This window comes from Schistocerca piceifrons, chromosome 1 (assembly GCF_021461385.2).
Source record: "Schistocerca piceifrons isolate TAMUIC-IGC-003096 chromosome 1, iqSchPice1.1, whole genome shotgun sequence".
In the NCBI taxonomy this organism is placed as follows: domain Eukaryota; kingdom Metazoa; phylum Arthropoda; class Insecta; order Orthoptera; family Acrididae; genus Schistocerca; species Schistocerca piceifrons.
In genome coordinates this window covers 509,499,034-509,517,353 of record NC_060138.1, presented here as the reverse complement: position 1 = coordinate 509,517,353, position 18,320 = coordinate 509,499,034, and the positions used below count along the sequence as shown (strand labels likewise).

Genomic DNA, 18,320 nt, shown 5'->3' with positions numbered 1-18,320 from the left:
CATAAAAAAGATTTAATAACAAAGAATCGATGCCCAAGACACTGGAATCAGATAATTCCAATATTAGTAGATTCCTAGACAATCTGCATTCATGAATTGTGGAATCAGAATCAGTACGTGACAAATCCCTAACTAAAATCATTATGGATAAACTTTTTTTGATCTAATTCCAGTTATTCTAAGTAAATATTAGAGCCATTGCTATTATTGCAAGTATATAGTAGATGAAATTTTGAATGAGTGGCTGATAATTTCAGGTAATTTGTGCAATTCTGAGGGTTATTTAGTTATCTGGAATTGATAACACCGGTCTGACCATCTGACAGTCATTCAAATCTATGTGGCTGAGTGAAAAGCAATATAACCTCATCTCTGTGTTAATTGCAGTGTTATAGACAACATGCTATTGAACAGTTGCAAGATGGTTAAGAAAAGAGAATCTGTTTGGAACTTTTTCAATTTAAATAGGAAAAGAGTATCTTGGAAATATTGTTTTACAGAATACAAACAGTCACATTCCAACAAAATGGAAAAGCATATCAAAAAGTGTATCAAGTGCCCTCAGAATTCGAAAAAGTGCCTGAGTTAGGTAGAGTGAATGAGAACAGCTTTTTATTTATTTATTTATTTTTTGTAGTAGTGTAGTATAAGTAAAAATACTACCTATATGCTAGATATTCAATATAAACAACACTTTATTCCAAAAATTACTTTTAAACTTGAGTGTCATTTTCTTTTCTTTTATTATTATTATTATTATTATTATGTGCTACCCCAAGAACTGACCTCATTCAATATGCAAAAAGTCCAGTTTATTTCCCCTAATAACTCTCCCCTAACTCTCAAGCAGCTTTTGCAATTTGGTTACCCAGTCACTGAAGCAGCAATGTTCCAAAGCACCTTTTCCAATAAAAAATGTCAGCTTAAATTTTTTATATGTGCCACTTGTCAATTAATCTTTAAAATGCATAAATGTCTGGGCATTTATAAATTTTGGGCATTTGCCCGTGAATTTATCCTGCAACCTTGAGAGAAAAGCAAAATTCAGTAGTACATAAACCCCGATCATACACTCATCACCACCCAACAATCAATTTTGAAAACTACAGTTTTGAAGTGGTGGGCAAGGCAAGGCCTCCTGCAAAACTTTACTAGATGTCTTCTCCAAAAACTTCCTAGAGCAGATATTTTAGAAGCCAAATCATGATGGAAATATATTGGATCTAACAGCAGTAAATAGACCTAAGCACTTTAAGGATGTCCACACTGAAGCTTACCGGTAATCAGTATTCATCAGGCATCTGTAGCAACAATAATTACCAAAGTACAAAGGACGCACAAGCAAAATTATTTATACACTCACCAAACTAAATAAAGAAATGTTTTCATATATGAATAAGAAACTCAAACCATTTAGCTCTGTAGAGCAGCTTTCCCAAAACCTATAGAAATTCTGATAATATGTAAAGGTTTTACTGGTATCAGAGTTAGTGTCCATTCACTCCACTCATGGACGAGACAGGAACTGAAATTAAGGGTACAAAAGCAGAAGTAAAAATACTCAACTATGTTTTCAAACATTTCTTTACAAAGGAAAATTCAGGAGTGCTGTCCCAATTTAATTCATGCACCATAGCAAAACGATGTGATACACAGACTAGTGTCAGTGACATTGATAAACAATTGAAACTGCTAAAATCAACGAAGCTCCAGGTCTTTATGGAATCCCTATCAGATTCTACATTGAATTTGGAGTAGAATTAGCCCTTGGGGGAGCAGGGGAGGAGGGAACTGTGCCAAATGGTTGGAAAAAAGCACAAGTTACACTCATCTACAAGAAGGGTAGCAGAAGTGATACTCAAAACTACTGCCCAGTAACTTTAACATCCACTTGTTGTAGACTATTAGAACAAATTCTGAGCTCAAATTCAACAAAGCATCTTGAACAGAATGATCTCCTCAATGCAAAATAGTAACAGTCCAAAAACATTGATCATGTGAAACCCAACTCGCACTTTTATCACATAACATTCTGAAAGCCATGGATCAAAACATTCATACGCAGTAGTTCTACATTTCTGAAAAGCATCTGACACAATACCAACCCTATGCTTATTGTAAAAAATGTGTATCAAGTGTATTTTATGACTAGATTGAGGGAATCTTGGCAGTGAGAACACAGCATGTTATCTCAGATGGAGAATCATCAACAAATGTTTGCCCAAGGGAAGTGTGTTCTGACACTTACTGTTCATGGTGAATATTGGTAACCTCACAGACAATATTTAAGGTAAACTCAAGAGTTTCCGCAAATGATGCAGTAATCTATAATGAAGTACTGTCTCAAAAAATCTTCACAAATTTTCAGTTGGATTTTGGTAAGATCTTAAAGCAGTGTGAAGATTGACAACTTCCTTTAAATGTTCAGGAATATAAAACAGTGCACTTAATAAAATGAACAACTCTATTACCCGATATCGACAATAATAACAAGTCACAGCTGGAACTGATTGCTCATACAAGGTACCTGACAGTAACAATTTGTAGGGATATGAAATGGAACAATCACATAGGCTCAGTTCTACGTAAAGCAGGTGGCAGACTTCAGGTCATTGACAGAATACTAGATAAACGTAATAAGAGTGCAAAGTAGATTGGTTACAAAACACTCATCCAAACCATCCTAGCATATGGTTCTAGTGTATGGTACTCGTACCAGTTAGGAAAAACGGGGGATATTGAATGTATACAGAGAACAGCAGCAGGAATAGTCACATGAAGTTCCACGAATCAGCTGTAAATAATGAATCTAGGAATGTACTCCAACCCCTCTATGCAATTCTCCCATCAGTAACATGAGGATAAGATTATGCAAATTATGGTATGCACAGGGGCATTTAAACAACAGTATGCATAGGGGCATTTAAAGAGTCATTCTGCCAGTGCTCCTTATGTGACTGGAAGGGGAAAAAGTCATAACAACTCGTATGACAGAAAATGCAGACTCATCTGCACTTCACAGTGGTTTGCAGAGTAAAGATGTATAAGCTATTATCCTCGTATTTATTTCGTAATTTACTGACGGGAGTGCTGAGGGGCTATTGATAACAAATTACACAACCTTTAAAACACTGAAACTAAAAGTTTTTTGTAAGTTTGTGGCAGTGATAGAATCACCACTGTAGACACCTGCATTAAATGGAACCTTTCCAAGAATATATCACTATGTCTCAGAACTGCCAATGAATCACAAAAATTTACACAGTTTTGCTCACTGTGAAAGTAACTATGACTACCTTCTTTAATTTTCCAGCAATAGCTGCACATTTCTCTAGCACAGTCAGCAGGCTGAGTACCTGTTGACATTGTGATTTTCTTTTGCCTGGAAGATTAAGTTCTACAATTAAATGAAAAACATTTGCATTTTAGCCAGATACATCACACTCCATTGATTTTTGAAAAATTCTCAGTGGCCTGTAACACACAACTGGAAGGAAGGGAGGTTATGAACTGGCTTGTTGACAGTGAACTTATCTAAAATAGAGTGCTTTGCTTAGTTGGAGAGAGGTGCAAGAAAGAATCAGTCATGGCCTTATTGAAGAAGCTAGTCTGGCATTCACTATAAATGATGTACAGCAAACATGGAAAACTTATAATCAGTTAGCGAAGTGGATATTTCAACCATGTGCTTTTGAAATAAAAGATATGATGTGTGAATCAGTGTGACACCTCACCAAGAGACTGAAACCAATAAACAAAAGCTGCTAATGACACTCCAAAAATAAATGAACTGAAACCCACCTGGTCAAAACTTAAAATTCCTTCATTCAGCCACAAAGTAGAACCTCCCACATATTATGTAATCAAATTTTATTTCACATCATACACATACAAAATATTTTCATGCACTTACCATCTTTATGTTGATTGTACACAGTATGTTTTCATATTCATTGCTTTGTATGTAAGATGAGCATTTATTCCACCAATTACTTAAAGACACACTGACCTTTATGAACTCATCAAAGCTGTTTTCTGTAGGATATTTCTCACTGCCCATAAAAACCATGTGCTCCAGAAAATGCGCAAGGCCAGGAATCTCGTCTGGATCACTAAAGCTGCCAACTCCAACACACAAACCTACAGCAGCCTGCAATAAATTGAAAAAGATGAGAAATTGTAATAAACAATGCATGCAACACAAACATGAATGAATATTGCTGCCACAAAAGAACATGATATACAGGGTGGTTATAATCAAACTTTTGCTACTTGAGAGGGCCTCCATGACAAACAAGTGATCATAGGACAATGAAACTTTGTGGGAACACTTGTAAGAGCATGCAGAAGAGAAATAATGAACAGACCATTGAAAGAAACACACTTTCATTTCAACACTGGAAGGGAACATATGTTAATTGCATACCATGTTTACTTTCTAGGTTACAAACATCGCTCAATGTGACGACCATCTGCATAAATGGAATTGCACTAGAGATTACTCTACTGCTGCCCGAAACAACAGTGGACCATGGAATGTTCACTGTCATGACACAGATCGTGGACTGTTTAAAGATTGCACACTGCCTCCAGCATTCTCAGCCACAGAAAAACTAACATCTTCAATAATTTGTGGCACAATTGGCTGCTGTTTTGATAAAATGGTTTTACGAGTAAAGCCCTTCTCACACTGTTGAGACCCATGAAGACTGTCTGCAACTGTAATGCACACTTATGCTTGTGTTTCAACCCCGTCACAGCACCAATACTGGTGCCTAATGGCAAGTCATGACACTAATACCACTAACAACACAAACACTGTATCACACAGTCTGAACATCATTCCTATAAAGCTGGGTACCCATACAGCAAATAGTTTTCCACCTGGACTGGCTCAAGTAATGAATGTTTAATTACAACCATACTGAAATTACTTTTCATCAAACAATAGTTAGTATGCAACATTTGTAATTAATTGCATCTACTTACATACGAATCATAAATTATTACTTTTAAAACACAGCAAGCAATGAACTGTAAAGCTTCAATGATTCCTTTTTTTACTGTCCTTGCAGCCAGAAGTCAATACTGTTTAAATAAGTACTGAGCTAGTGTACATTTTGGTATAAATAGCCTATTGGTCAAAAATTCTTATTTCTATCTCAGAGCTCAGGCAGTAGTGATTACAAAAGGAAAAGGTAAAGACCCAGCATCAAAGAGTTATTGTCACATTTGCCTATTAAATATCTTAGCCAACATCCAGGAGTGTCTCCTTTGAGCTCTTGAAGCACCAAACTGGGTTCAGAAAATTGAGGTCTCTAGGCAACACAGTCCATGAACCATGGGCCTTGCCGTTGGTGGGGAAGCTTGCGTGCCTCAGCGATACAGATAGCCATACTGTAGGTGCAACCACAACGGAGGGGTATCTGTTGAGAGGCCAGACAAACGTGTGGTTCCTGAAGAGGGGCAGCAGCCTTTTCAGCAGTTGCAGGGGCAACAGTCTGGATGATTGATTGATATGGTCTTGTAACAATAACCAAAACAGCTTTGGTGTGCTGGTACCGTGAACGGCTGAAAGCAAGAGGAAACTACAGCCATAATTTTTCCTGAGGGCATTCAGCTTTACTGTATGGTTAAATGATGATGGCATCCTCTTGGGTAAAATATTCCGGAGGTAAAATAGTCCCACACAATCTCCGGGTGGGACTACTCAAGAGGACGTCGTTATCAGAAGAAAGAAAACTGGCGTTCTACGAATCGGAGCGTGGAATGTCACATCCCTTAATTGCGCAGGTAGGTTAGAAAATTTAAAAAGGGAAATGGATAGGTTAAAGTTACATATAATGGCAATTAGTGAAGTTCGGTGGCAGGGGGAACACGACTTTTGGTCAGGTGAATACAGGTTTATAAACACAAAATCAAATGGGGTAATGTAGGAGTAGGTTTAATAATGAATAAAAAAAATAGGAGTATGAGTAACTAACTACAAACAGCATAGTGAACGCAGTATTGTGGCGAAGATAGACATGAAGCCAATGTCTACTACAGTAGTACAAGTTTATATGCCCACTAGCTCTGCAGATGACGAAGAAATTGATGAAATGTATGACGAGATAAAAGAAATTATTCAGATAGTGCAGGGAGATGAAAATTTAATAGTCATGGGTGAATGGAATTCGATAGTAGGGAAAGGTAGAGAAGGACATGTAGTGGGTGAATATGGATTGGGGCGTAAGAAATGAAAGAGGAAGCCGCCTGGTAGAATTTTGCACAGAGCATAACTTAATCACAGCTAACACTTGGTTCAAGAATCATAAAAGAAGGTTGTATACATGGAAGAAGCCTGGAGATACTGACAGGTTTCATATAGATTATATAATGGTAAGACAGAGATTTAGGAACCAGGTTCTAAATTGTAAGACATTTTCAGGGGCAGATGTGGACTCTGACCACAATGTATTGGTTATGAACTGTAGATTAAAACTTAAGAAACTGCAAAAAGGTGGGAATTTAAGGACATGGGGCCTGGATAAGCCGACTAAACCAGAGGTTGTACAGGATTTTAGGGAGAGCATAAGGGAATGATTGACAGGAATGAGGGAAAGAAATACAGTAGAAGAAGAATCGGTTAGCTTTGCGGGATAAAATAGTGAAGACAGCAGAGGATTAAGTACGTAAAAAGACGAGGGCTAGTAGAAATCCTTGGGTAACAGAAGAAATATTGAATTTAATCGATGAAAGGAGAAAATATAAAAATGCAGTAAATGAAGCAGGCAAAAAGGAATACAAACATCTCAAAAATGAGATCGACAGGAAGTGCAAAATGGCTAAGCAGAGATGGCTAGAGGACAAATGTAAGGATGTAGGGGCTTATCTCACTAGGGACAAGATAGATACTGCCTACAGGAAAATTAAAGAGACCTTTGAAGAAAAGAGAACCACTTGTATGAATATCAAAAGCTCAGATGGAAACCCAGTTCTAAGCAAAGAAGGGAAAGCAGAAAGGTGGAAGGAGTATATAGAGGGTCTATACAAGGGCGATGTACTTGAGGACAATATTATGGAAATGGGAGAGGATGTAGATACTGCCTACAGGAAAATTAAAGAGACATTTGAAGAAAAGAGAACCACTTGTATGAATATCAAAAGCTCAGATGGAAACCCAGTTCTACGCAAAGAAAGGTGGAAGGAGTATATAGAGGGTCTATACAAGGGCGATGTACTTGAGGACAATATTATGGAAATGGGAGAGGATGTAGATGAAGATGAAATGGGTGATATGATTGACAGAGCACTGAAAGACCTGAGTCGAAACAAGGCCCCGGGAGTAGACAACATTCCATTAGAACTACTGACAGCCTTGGGAGAGCCAGTCCTGACAAAACTCTACCATCTGGTGAGCAAGATGTATGAGACAGGCGAAATACCCTCAGACTTCAAGAAGAATATAATACTTCCAATCTCAAAGAAAGTGGGCGTTGACAGATGTGAAAATTACCGAACTATCAGTTTAATAAGCCATGGCTGCAAAATACTAACACGTATTCTTTACAGACGAATGGAAAAGCTGGTTGAAGCCGACCTCAGGGACGATCAGTTTGGATTCCGTAGAAATGTTGGAACACCCTATGAATTATCTTAGAGAATAGATTAAGGAAAGGCAAACCTATGTTTCTAGCATTTGTAGACTTAGAGAAATCTTTTGACAATGTTGACTGGAATACTCTCTCAAGGTGGCAGGGGTAAAAAAAAAGGCAGCGAAAGGCTATTTACAATTTGTACAGAAACCAGATGACAGTTATAAGGGTCGAGCGGCATGAAAGGGAAGCAGTGGTTGGGAAGGGAGTGAGACAGGGTTGTAGCCTCTCCCCGATGTTATTCAATCTGTATATTGAGCAAGCAGTAAAGCAAACAAAAGAAAAATTTGGAGTAGGTATTAAAATCCAGGGAGAAGAAATAAAAACTTCATGGTTCTCCGATGACATTGTAATTCTGTCAGAGACAGCACAGGGCCTGGAAGAGCAGTTGAACGGAATGGATAGTGTCTTGAAAGGAGGATGTAAGATGAACATCAACAAAAGCAAAATGAGGATAATGGAATGTAGTCGAATTAAGTCAGGTGATGCTGAGGAAATTAGATTAGGAAATGAGACACTTAAAAGTAGTAAAGGAGTTTTGCTATTTGGGGAGCAAAATAACTGATGATGGTCGAAGTAGAGAGGATATAAAATGTAGACTGGCAATGGCAAGGAAAGCGTTTCTGAAGAAGAGAAATTTGTTAACACTGAGTATAGATTTAAGCATCAGGAAGTCATTTCTGAAAGTATTTGTATGGAGTGTAGCAATGTATGGAAGTGAAACATGGATGATAAATAGTCTGGAGAAGAAGAGAATAGAAGCTTTCAAAACGTGGTGCAACAGAAGAATGGTGAAGATTAGATGGGTAGATCACATAACTAATGAGGAGGTATTGAATAGAATTAGGGAGAAGAGGAGTTTGTGGCACAACTTGACTAGAAGAAGGGATTTGTTGGTAGGACATGTTCTAAGGCATCAAGGGATCACCAATTTAGTATTGGAGGGCAGCGTGGAGGGTAAAAATCGTAGAGGGAGACCAAGAGATGAATACACTAAGCAGATTCAGAAGGATGTAGGTTGCATTAGGTACTGGGAGATGAAGAAGCTTGCACAGGATAGAGTAGCATGGAGAGCTGCATCAAACCACTCTAAGGACTGAAGACCACACCACAACAACAACAACAACAACAACAACAACAACAACAGAGCTCTTCAGATTGTAGAAAATTCAAGTCTGAAATACGTGGCTGCACTCATAACTGACATTCCACATGGACTCAACAATTTTTTGTAGCCTGTGATGTTTGAACTGCTTTGAGATTTGTAGGTCTGTACAAGAGTTGTATCAGTAACTGGAGTAGACATACCAGCCCCCTCTGGTTTGTGGGTTACAGCAAGGTAATCAAAAATATTACCAATAGCAGTCCTCAAGGTTCCATAAGTGGACAATTGTTCCCTCAGATCTTAAATGTTGAACCTCACTTACATCTGTTAGAAGGACAGGTAATGCTGAAGATGATGTTTAATTTGTGGATGATATCCTAGTAATAGTGTCTGCAGACTCCAGAGCAAGTCTTGAGAAGAAGACGAATCACAAGTTCATTCAAATGCAGTGGTGCTGCATGGGCAATGAACTGGCTATAGCCATACATTAAATCACATGCATACTTCTGAAGGAAGATTTTCTTTCACCAGATATCTATCACTGAAGCTCGATGGAATCCCTAAAAAATGTAGCTCTGTTTGCAGGTATCTAGGCATTCTTCTAGATGAGGCAATTAACTTTCAATAACAGCTAAAACCTGTTACTCTGAAAATGATCAAAATTCTGTGAACAATACCCCTGCATATGACTGCTGACAATAAATTGCATTGCGCGTTATTCAGTGTCAGTGTCTGAGCACTTTGTCTTCAACTGAAGTGTTACTGGTGATTCTTGGGATACATCAATTGGATATCATAGCACATTACAGGATGGTGTCGTAGCGACTGGGGCATGAAAAATGTGATAAAGTATAGAACATCATACTATAACACAGAGATTTTCAGAGGGCATACGACATGCATGGCACTGCCACAATCGCTGGCCACACCATTTGTATCATGAAGAAATACAGCCAAATAAAATTAATTTCCTAATTCCAAACAAAAATTAGCATTGCCTACAAAATTTTGAGATTATTGGTAACAATCTCATACCAGATAGTTAATTAATTGAAAATCCATAAACCTTAATTAATCAATTTATAAAATTAGAATTTTCCCCAGCCAAGCGGTATCACAGATGGGTTGCCTGCATAGAGGACCATTGAATGGAGAGGCCAAAATAATTTACATGCTTTCCATTTGTTTACTATAGAAAATGCAGAAAAGGATGAAATTCTGAAAAGTTCCTGGTCGTTACGTTTGAATTTATGTGCAGCCATGCAATGGTAGAAGCTTATCAGTTTCTTCCTCAATCAGAACATTTACACCCAAATAGATATTCCAACCTATGAGTCAAAGAGATCTTCAGGTACATTGGAGATTTCAGATTCTAAAAGATCCCAAAATCGATTTATTTTCTACAGTTTTATTAGATTTTCAGGACAGTTTATAATGGAACAGCACTTTTTCTTGCACTTTTAATAATAGGCTTTCTTCCTGGTTTTGACTTAAAATCTGTTATGCTCTATTGTTGGTTATTATTATTATTTCTTTCTTGTCTCAGACGTTATGTCTGGTTAAAAATGGAAGGTGACGCGGATCTTGATCAAGTGTGACTTCCTTTTAACTGTACGGTATATGTTACATTGCATTTAGGAACTTTCGGGTAATTGAACAAGTGTCAATAATTACAGATTTCTGTAGTTGTATGTATAAGTTTGGATGTAACTGTATTGCATTGATGTACTGGTGGATATTGTGTGGTATGACTCCTGTAGTTGATAGTATAATTGGTATAATGTCAACTTTATCCTGATGCCACATGTCCTTGACTTCCTCAGCCAGTTGGATGTTATTTTCAATTTTTTCTCCTGTTTTCTTTTGTATATTTGTTGTATTGGGTATGGATATTTCGATTAGTTGTGTTAATTTCTTCTTTTTATTGGTGAGTATGATGTCAGGTTTGTTATGTGGTGTTGTTTTATCTGTTATAATGGTTCTGTTCCAGTATAATTTGTATTCATCGTTCTCCAGTACATTTAGTGGTGCATACTTGTATGTGGGAACATGTTGTTTTATAAGTTTATGTTGTAAGGCAAGCTGTTGATGTATTATTTTTGCTACATTGTCATGTCTTCCAGGGTATTCTGTATTTGCTAGTATTGTACATCCGCTTGTGATGTGATCTACTGTTTCTATTTGTTGTTTGCAAAGTCTGCATTTATCTGTTGTGGTATTGGGATCTTTAATAATATGCTTGCTGTAATATCTGGTGTATATTGTTTGATCCTGTATTGCAATCATGAATCCTTCTGTCTCACTGTATATATTGCCTTTTCTTAGCCATGTGTTGGATGCGTCTTGATCGATGTGTGGCGTTGTTAGCTGATACGGGTGCTTGCCATGTTGTGTTTTCTTTTTCCAATTTACTTTCTTCGTATCTGTTGATGTAATGTGATCTAAAGGGTTGTAGAAGTGGTTATGAAATTGCAGTGGTGTAGCTGATGTATTTATATGTGTGGTTGCTTTGTGTATTTTGCTAGTTTCTGCTCGTTCTAGAAAGAATTGTCTTAAATTGTCTACCTGTCCATAATGTAGGTTTTTTATGTCAATAAATCCCCTTCCTCCTTCCTTTCTCCTTAATGTGAATCTTTCCATTGCTGAATGAATGTGATGTATTCTATATTTGTGGCATTGTGATCATGTAAGTGTATTGAGTGCTTCTAGGTCCATGTTACTCCATTTCACTACTCCAAATGAGTAGGTCAATATTGGTATAGCATAGGTATTTATAGCTTTTGTCTTGTTTCTTGCTGTCAATTCTGTTTTCAGTATTTTTGTTAGTCTTTGTCTCTATTTTTCTTTTAGTTCTTCTTTAATATTTGTATTATCTATTCCTATTTTTCGTCTGTATCCTAGATATTTATAAGCATCTGTTTTTTCCATCGCTTTTATGCAGTCGCTGTGGTTATCCAATATGTAATCTTCCTGTTTAGTGTGTTTTCCCTTGACTATGCTATTTTTCTTACATTTGTCTGTTCCAAAAGCCATATTTATATCATTGCTGAATACTTCTGTTATCTTTAGTAATTGGTTGATTTGTTGCTGCCAGTAGTTTTAGATCATCCATGTATAGCAAATGTGTGATTTTGTGTGGGTACGTTCCAGTAATATTGTATCCATAATTTGTATTATTTACCATGTTGGATTATTATTATTATTATTATTATCATTATTATTATTATTATTTTCCATTGCTTACTGCAACTTCTCAGCCATAAGGGACCATTTATGGAGCAGGGCAGATGGGCCTGTCAAAGAGGAAGGAGAATGAACAGATGCCCTATGAGGTGAGGTGACCTACACCACTGCCGCAGAACATTGCCCCTATGTGGTGGCAAATACCGCATGGTGGGAGGTCAGCAGCCCACACGGAAGGGGAGATGAGCCATCCCAATGTCCTAGCAGCTGACAAAGCACTGGCTGGCAACATTACAGCTGGTGCCTGCACACTCCCCAGCCAAGAGACGAGCACTGCCACCACCATCACAGCAGTTGCGGACGTTGAAGCCACTGCCAACACAGGGCAATGCTACTCTGTTGCAGCACATCGATGACAAGGGATTCAGCACATGTGCCTCGATGCCAGCACTTGCATATTCAAATCTACAGAAACCAGGTACTGCTCCACATTCAGATGTTGCCATTGACACGACACAGGGTCTGTTGGGTCAGTAACTGGCCACGACTGCCACACAGAGTGCAAGAATTAAGATAAGCTGGATAAGAAATTCAATGAGAAAAGTTCCAAGTTACAAGCTACAAGCTCAAAGTAGTAAGAAACTATGATTACCATTGGATGGTCATAGTTCAAAATTAGTTCAGTTATCAGTAAAACTTGATCAGCAGCCAAGAGCTTTAGAAGGGGCCAAAAATTTGTTTTCAAACACCCTCCAGGAGAGTAGCAATGAGTTTTCTAATTGCATAGATTATCAGGCTTTGGTTTACAGAGACTGGGCAAAGTACTAGAGGAAGTGTTCATTGAGAACTGAATCTTAGATGGCCTCAGAGGATGAAAAATTCAAAGGAACAGCTGAGCAAGTTGTTACTGGAGTTCGTTGACATTTTCAATGAGGAGATATGCGATCTTTTGTAATTTTTCCTTATTTATGTTAGTGTCTGCAAACGCATGAAGTCAAGATTGCACACAAAATCTTGTTTATTTGGATGGATTACTAGTTTTGTCTAGCAAACTAGCCATCATTAGATCTTATATGGTTGTTTTAATTCTCCTGCCACCTGACTTGGCAAGTTTATCAAGTATGTTGACATTGTCAACAAGGCGATAAGCAACCTATTGTACTTTTTTTTATTCACAAAAGAGATTGAAAACATGCAAAGAATAGTATGATGCAAGTCAGTATCAGCTGTTAAATGGCTTCACACAACATCTTGTTTCCATGAGAAGTCTGTGGTGGCAGATTACCATATACTACTGTCCAGACTTCACATCTATATCTACATCTACATTTACATACATAGTATGCAAGCCATTGCACGATGCGTGGTGGAGGGTACACTATACCACTACTAGTCGACCGTCCATATGCCTCCGCACAAGCCGTAGTTTCTCGTATCCTATCTTCGTGGCCCCTATGTGAAATGTATCTAGGCGGCAGTAGGATCGTTCTGCAGTCAGCTTCAAATGCCGGTTCTGTAAACTTTCACGGTAGTGTCCTTCAAAATAAATGTCTTCCTCCCTCCAGGGACTCCCAAACGAGTTCCCGAAGCATATCTGTGACAACTGCTTACTGGCCAAACCTACCAGTAACAAATCTAGCAGCCTGCCTCCGAACTGCTTAGATGTCTTCTTTCAATCTGACCTGGTGTGGATCGCACACACTCAAGCAGTACTCAAGAATAGGTCGCACTAGCATCCGATATGTGGTCTCTCTTACAGTTTTACCACACTTTCTTAAAATTCTTTCAATAAATCGAAGTTGGCCATACTTCTTCCCTACCACTGTCCTCACATGCTAGTTCCATTTCATATCACTTCGCAATGTTAAGTCCAGATATTTCAACGATGTGACTGTGTCAAGCAGGAAACTACTAATGCTGTATCCGAACATTACAAGTATGTTTTTTCTACTCATCCACATTAACTTACATTTTTCTACATTTAGAGCCAGCTGCCATTCATCACACCAACTAGAAATTTTGTCTAGGACATATTGTATCATCCTACAGTCACTGATTTTCAACACTTTCCTGTACAGCACACCCGTAGATTGCTGCCCACCCTGTCTGCCTGATCATTTATGAGTATGTATATAGAAAATACACTCCTGGAAATTGAAATAAGAACACCGTGAATTCATTGTCCCAGGAAGGAGAAACTTTATTGACACATTCCTGGGGTCAGATACATCACATGATCACACTGACAGAACCACAGGCACATAGACACAGGCAACAGAGCATGCACAATGTCGGCACTAGTACAGTGTATATCCACCTTTCGCAGCAATGCAGGCTGCTATTCTCCCATGGAGACGATCGTAGAGATGCTGGATGTAGTCCTGTGGAACGGCTTGCCATGCCATTTCCACCTGGCGCCTCAGTTGGACCAGCGTTCGTGCTGGACGTGCAGACCGCGTGAGACGACGCTTCATCCAGTCCCAAACATGCTCAATGGGGGACAGATCCGGAGATCTTGCTGGCCAGGGTAGTTGACTTACACCTTCTAGAGCACGTTGGGTGGCACGGGATACATGCGGACGTGCATTGTCCTGTTGGAACAGCAAGTTCCCTTGCCGGTCTAGGAATGGTAGAACGATGGGTTCGATGACGGTTTGGATGTACCGTGCACTATTCAGTGTCCCCTCGACGATCACCAGTGGTGTACGGCCAGTGTAGGAGATCGCTCCCCACACCATGATGCCGGGTGTTGGCCCTGTGTGCCTCGGTCGTATGCAGTCCTGATTGTGGCGCTCACCTGCACGGCGCCAAACACGCATACGACCATCATTGGCACCAAGGCAGAAGCGACTCTCATCGCTGAAGACGACACGTCTCCATTCGTCCCTCCATTCACGCCTGTCGCGACACCACTGGAGGCGGGCTGCACGATGTTGGGGCGTGAGCGGAAGACGGCCTAGCAGTGTGCGGGACCGTAGCCCAGCTTCATGGAGACGGTTGCGAATGGTCCTCGCCGATACCCCAGGAGCAACAGTGTCCCTAATTTGCTGGGAAGTGGCGGTGCGGTCCCCTACGGCACTGCGTAGGATCCTACGGTCTTGGCGTGCATCCGTGCGTCGCTGCGGTCCGGTCCCAGGTCGACGGGCACGTGCACCTTCCGCCGACCACTGGCGACAACATCGATGTACTGTGGAGACCTCACGCCCCACGTGTTGAGCAATTCGGCGGTACGTCCACCCGGCCTCCCGCATGCCCACTATACGCCCTCGCTCAAAGTCCGTCAACTGCACATACGGTTCACGTCCACGCTGTCGCGGCATGCTACCAGTGTTAAAGACTGCGATGGAGCTCCGTATGCCACGGCAAACTGGCTGACAGTGACGGCGGCGGTGCACAAATGCTGCGCAGCTAGCGCCATTTGACGGCCAACACCGCGGTTCCTGGTGTGTCCGCTGTGCCGTGCGTGTGATCATTGCTTGTACAGCCCTCTCGCAGTGTCCGGAGCAAGTATGGTGGGTCTGACACACCGGTGTCAATGTGTTCTGTTTTCCATTTCCAGGAGTGTAGCAATGGTCCTAGCACACTTCCCTGGGGCACCTCTGATGTTACCCCTGTCTGCAATGAACACTCACCATTGAGGAAAACATACTGGGTTCTATTACTTAAGAACTCTTCCAGCAGTCACATATCTGGGAGCCTATTCAACATGCTCATACCTGCGTTAATGATCTGTAGGGGGTACCGTGTCAAATGGTTTTTGGAAATCTAGAAATATGGAATCTGCCTGTTGCCCTTCATCCATAGTTCGCAGTGTGTGAGAAAAGAGCAAGCTGGGTTTTGCACAAGTGTTACTTTCTAAAGTCATGCTGATTCATGGATATGAGCTTTTCAGTCTCTAGGAAATTTATTATATTCAAACTCAGAATACGCTCAAGAATTTTGCTGCAAACCAATGTTAAGGATATTGGTCTGAAATTTTGCAGGTCCAATTTCTGCCACCAGGTGAAAATATGGCACTATAAGAAGTCAGAATGTGAAATTTTGATGTTAGTATGCTGTTTGTTGCTTGGCGACATACTGTGTAACGGATGCAGTATGATGCTGAGTCAGGAGATAACACTGAACACATGTTGCAACTTGTGACCATATCCTACGAAGTGTGTCAGGACCACTGTTATTATGTATTTGATCGTTCCTCCCCTTTTTCTGCAGCCATGCCACATTATGACTGCTTCCAGTGCCGTATTTTCACCTGGTGGCAGACAGCAGAACTATTATTTTTCTCAGCATACTCCACGTGCACACTGATTAATGAACACACCTATGATGTTTCAGTGTACTGCGATGTATACAACCCACACTGCAGTGCTCAGAATATCATTAGTGTAATTATAACCACCGATGTATTGAAGGTAGACACACAAATGCAAGGTAGCCTATCACAGCATTTTATGGAAGGCATTCACAATTGTGCATGACTTGGTGAGATGCCTCCTTGTTGTAGAACAAGGACCAAAACTAAAAATACATACATCAATGATAATTAAAATCTAAATACACCCTGGTCTAGAGAGAGCGAGTAATGTTGAACCAGAAAAAATAAAAAAAACTGAAGGTTGCTAGCCAATAGACGTGTATTATTAGGCAGTGTGACTATGTCACCCTTTTCTTAATGCTTCTTTTCGTCTAATTCTTCTCAAGGCAACTGACAACTTTCACTGCAAACTGTCTTCGGGGGAAGGGGGTAACTGCGCTGCCTCTCTCACTGCCATGATTACTGGCCTCTCTAGCATGAGTTCATCCAGTGCATAACCCAAGAAGCCATGTATTTTACTATTCATAACTTCCTCAAACTGCAGAAAATATTCAAGCCATCTTGTATGCTTAGTCGAGCAGTGAATTCTTATTAGTCTCCCAACTTCTCTGAAACAACACTCGACTGGGTTTGCCACAGCACGATACACACTTATCCTGTCGATAGTGTCTCCTCACCGCCACATCTCAGTGATCCAAGCACATGAAACACACTGTCAGCTGTTGTCAGGTAAGACACATTTGGGATTCCTGAATGTCTTGGTGTAATGTCATAGGCATCTCACAAGAACAACTGCTGAACTGTGCAGTGTAACATGTCAATTCTGCAGAATAATATGTTCCATTTTTAACTACTTAGCCCGACAAAAGATGTTCGTGGAAACCGAAAAATCCCATTTTGGACACTCTGGTCTGCCACATGTGCAGATTTGATGCACGCCAGCTCAGAACATCGACAGGATGCAACAGAGTGTGTGTGTGTGTGTGTGTGTGTGTGTGTGTGTGTGTGTGTGTCCCACCTGTTGTAGGTCCGCTTATTGTTTGGTGTCGTAGCTTGGCGGTGCCTTGCAAGCCGTGGAGCAAAGGGCATGGGCAATAATGTCAACACCAGGACAGTTGAAGCATATAAATCAGAAAAATCATTTTGTAATGTCGAATGAGCACAGCAGTACATTTTATGATCTACTGTGAGCTACAAGTTATGAGCAATCTGTATCACCTGCAATTTTAAACGAAATTGTACAGTGGAAACATTGTAATAATAATACATACGAGTTGTCATAAAACTGTTTATGCCATTTATTGGCCTGAATAGATCGGAGCTCTCTTCCAGCATCCGCCCATCGCAAAAGGTGAAGTAGTCACATGTCATAATCTAGTGGCACAGCATAGCAGGTCCACTACAGCAAATAATTTCAAGAATGGCGACCACAAGATACTTGTATGGTAAACATTGGCACACATAACAGCAGAGTGACAGATATTGCGTGGAACACATCATAATCAAAACCTGTTATACTCAAAGTGGTTCTCATTGGGTAGAAATAAAAACTAAAAGGACCGCATGCAGGCAAATACCTATAAGGACCACTATGGTCAAATTGGACCCATGCTTGTTTATTGCTTGTAAAGTCAGTTTGTCTTTGTTTGTATGGTCAGATTGTCACAGGTAATGGAATGTAACACACTTATACAGTTTGTGTTGATTTTTATTAACAAAATAAATACATTATATAGGGAAAACCCAGGATGGAATGTTACAATATTTTGAAAAGGATAGTTGCTATGCACCATATAATGGAGATGCTGAGTCACAGACAGGCACAACAAAAAAAACTGTTGGAAAGTGTGCTTTTGGCCAACAAGGCCTTCCTCAAAAATAGGCAACATAGAAACGCAGACTCACGCAAACACAGTCCACACACACAGGACCACAGCTGCTAGAAACTGTGGTCGTGTGTGTGTGTGTGTGTGTGTGTGTGTCACATACTGTTTTCTCACAACCTGAACAAACAGTAGCAGTATGATTTCCTTTGCATGAAGTACGACTTTTACACTTCTCTCCCTTTGTTGCCCTTTTA

The 18,320-nt window shown here is 40.0% G+C and overlaps 1 protein-coding gene across 2 annotated transcripts in view; it reads right to left on the bottom strand.

Moving 5' to 3' along the window:
* The window catches only part of LOC124796652 (nardilysin-like), a 381,435-nt gene that overhangs the window by 297,336 nt on the left and 65,779 nt on the right, over positions 1-18,320 (bottom strand). For both annotated transcript variants that reach the window (XM_047260712.1, XM_047260713.1), the window contains exon 4: positions 4,010-4,150. In XM_047260712.1, coding sequence (XP_047116668.1) covers positions 4,010-4,150 — 141 coding nt within the window. The remainder of the gene's footprint in view (positions 1-4,009; positions 4,151-18,320) is intronic.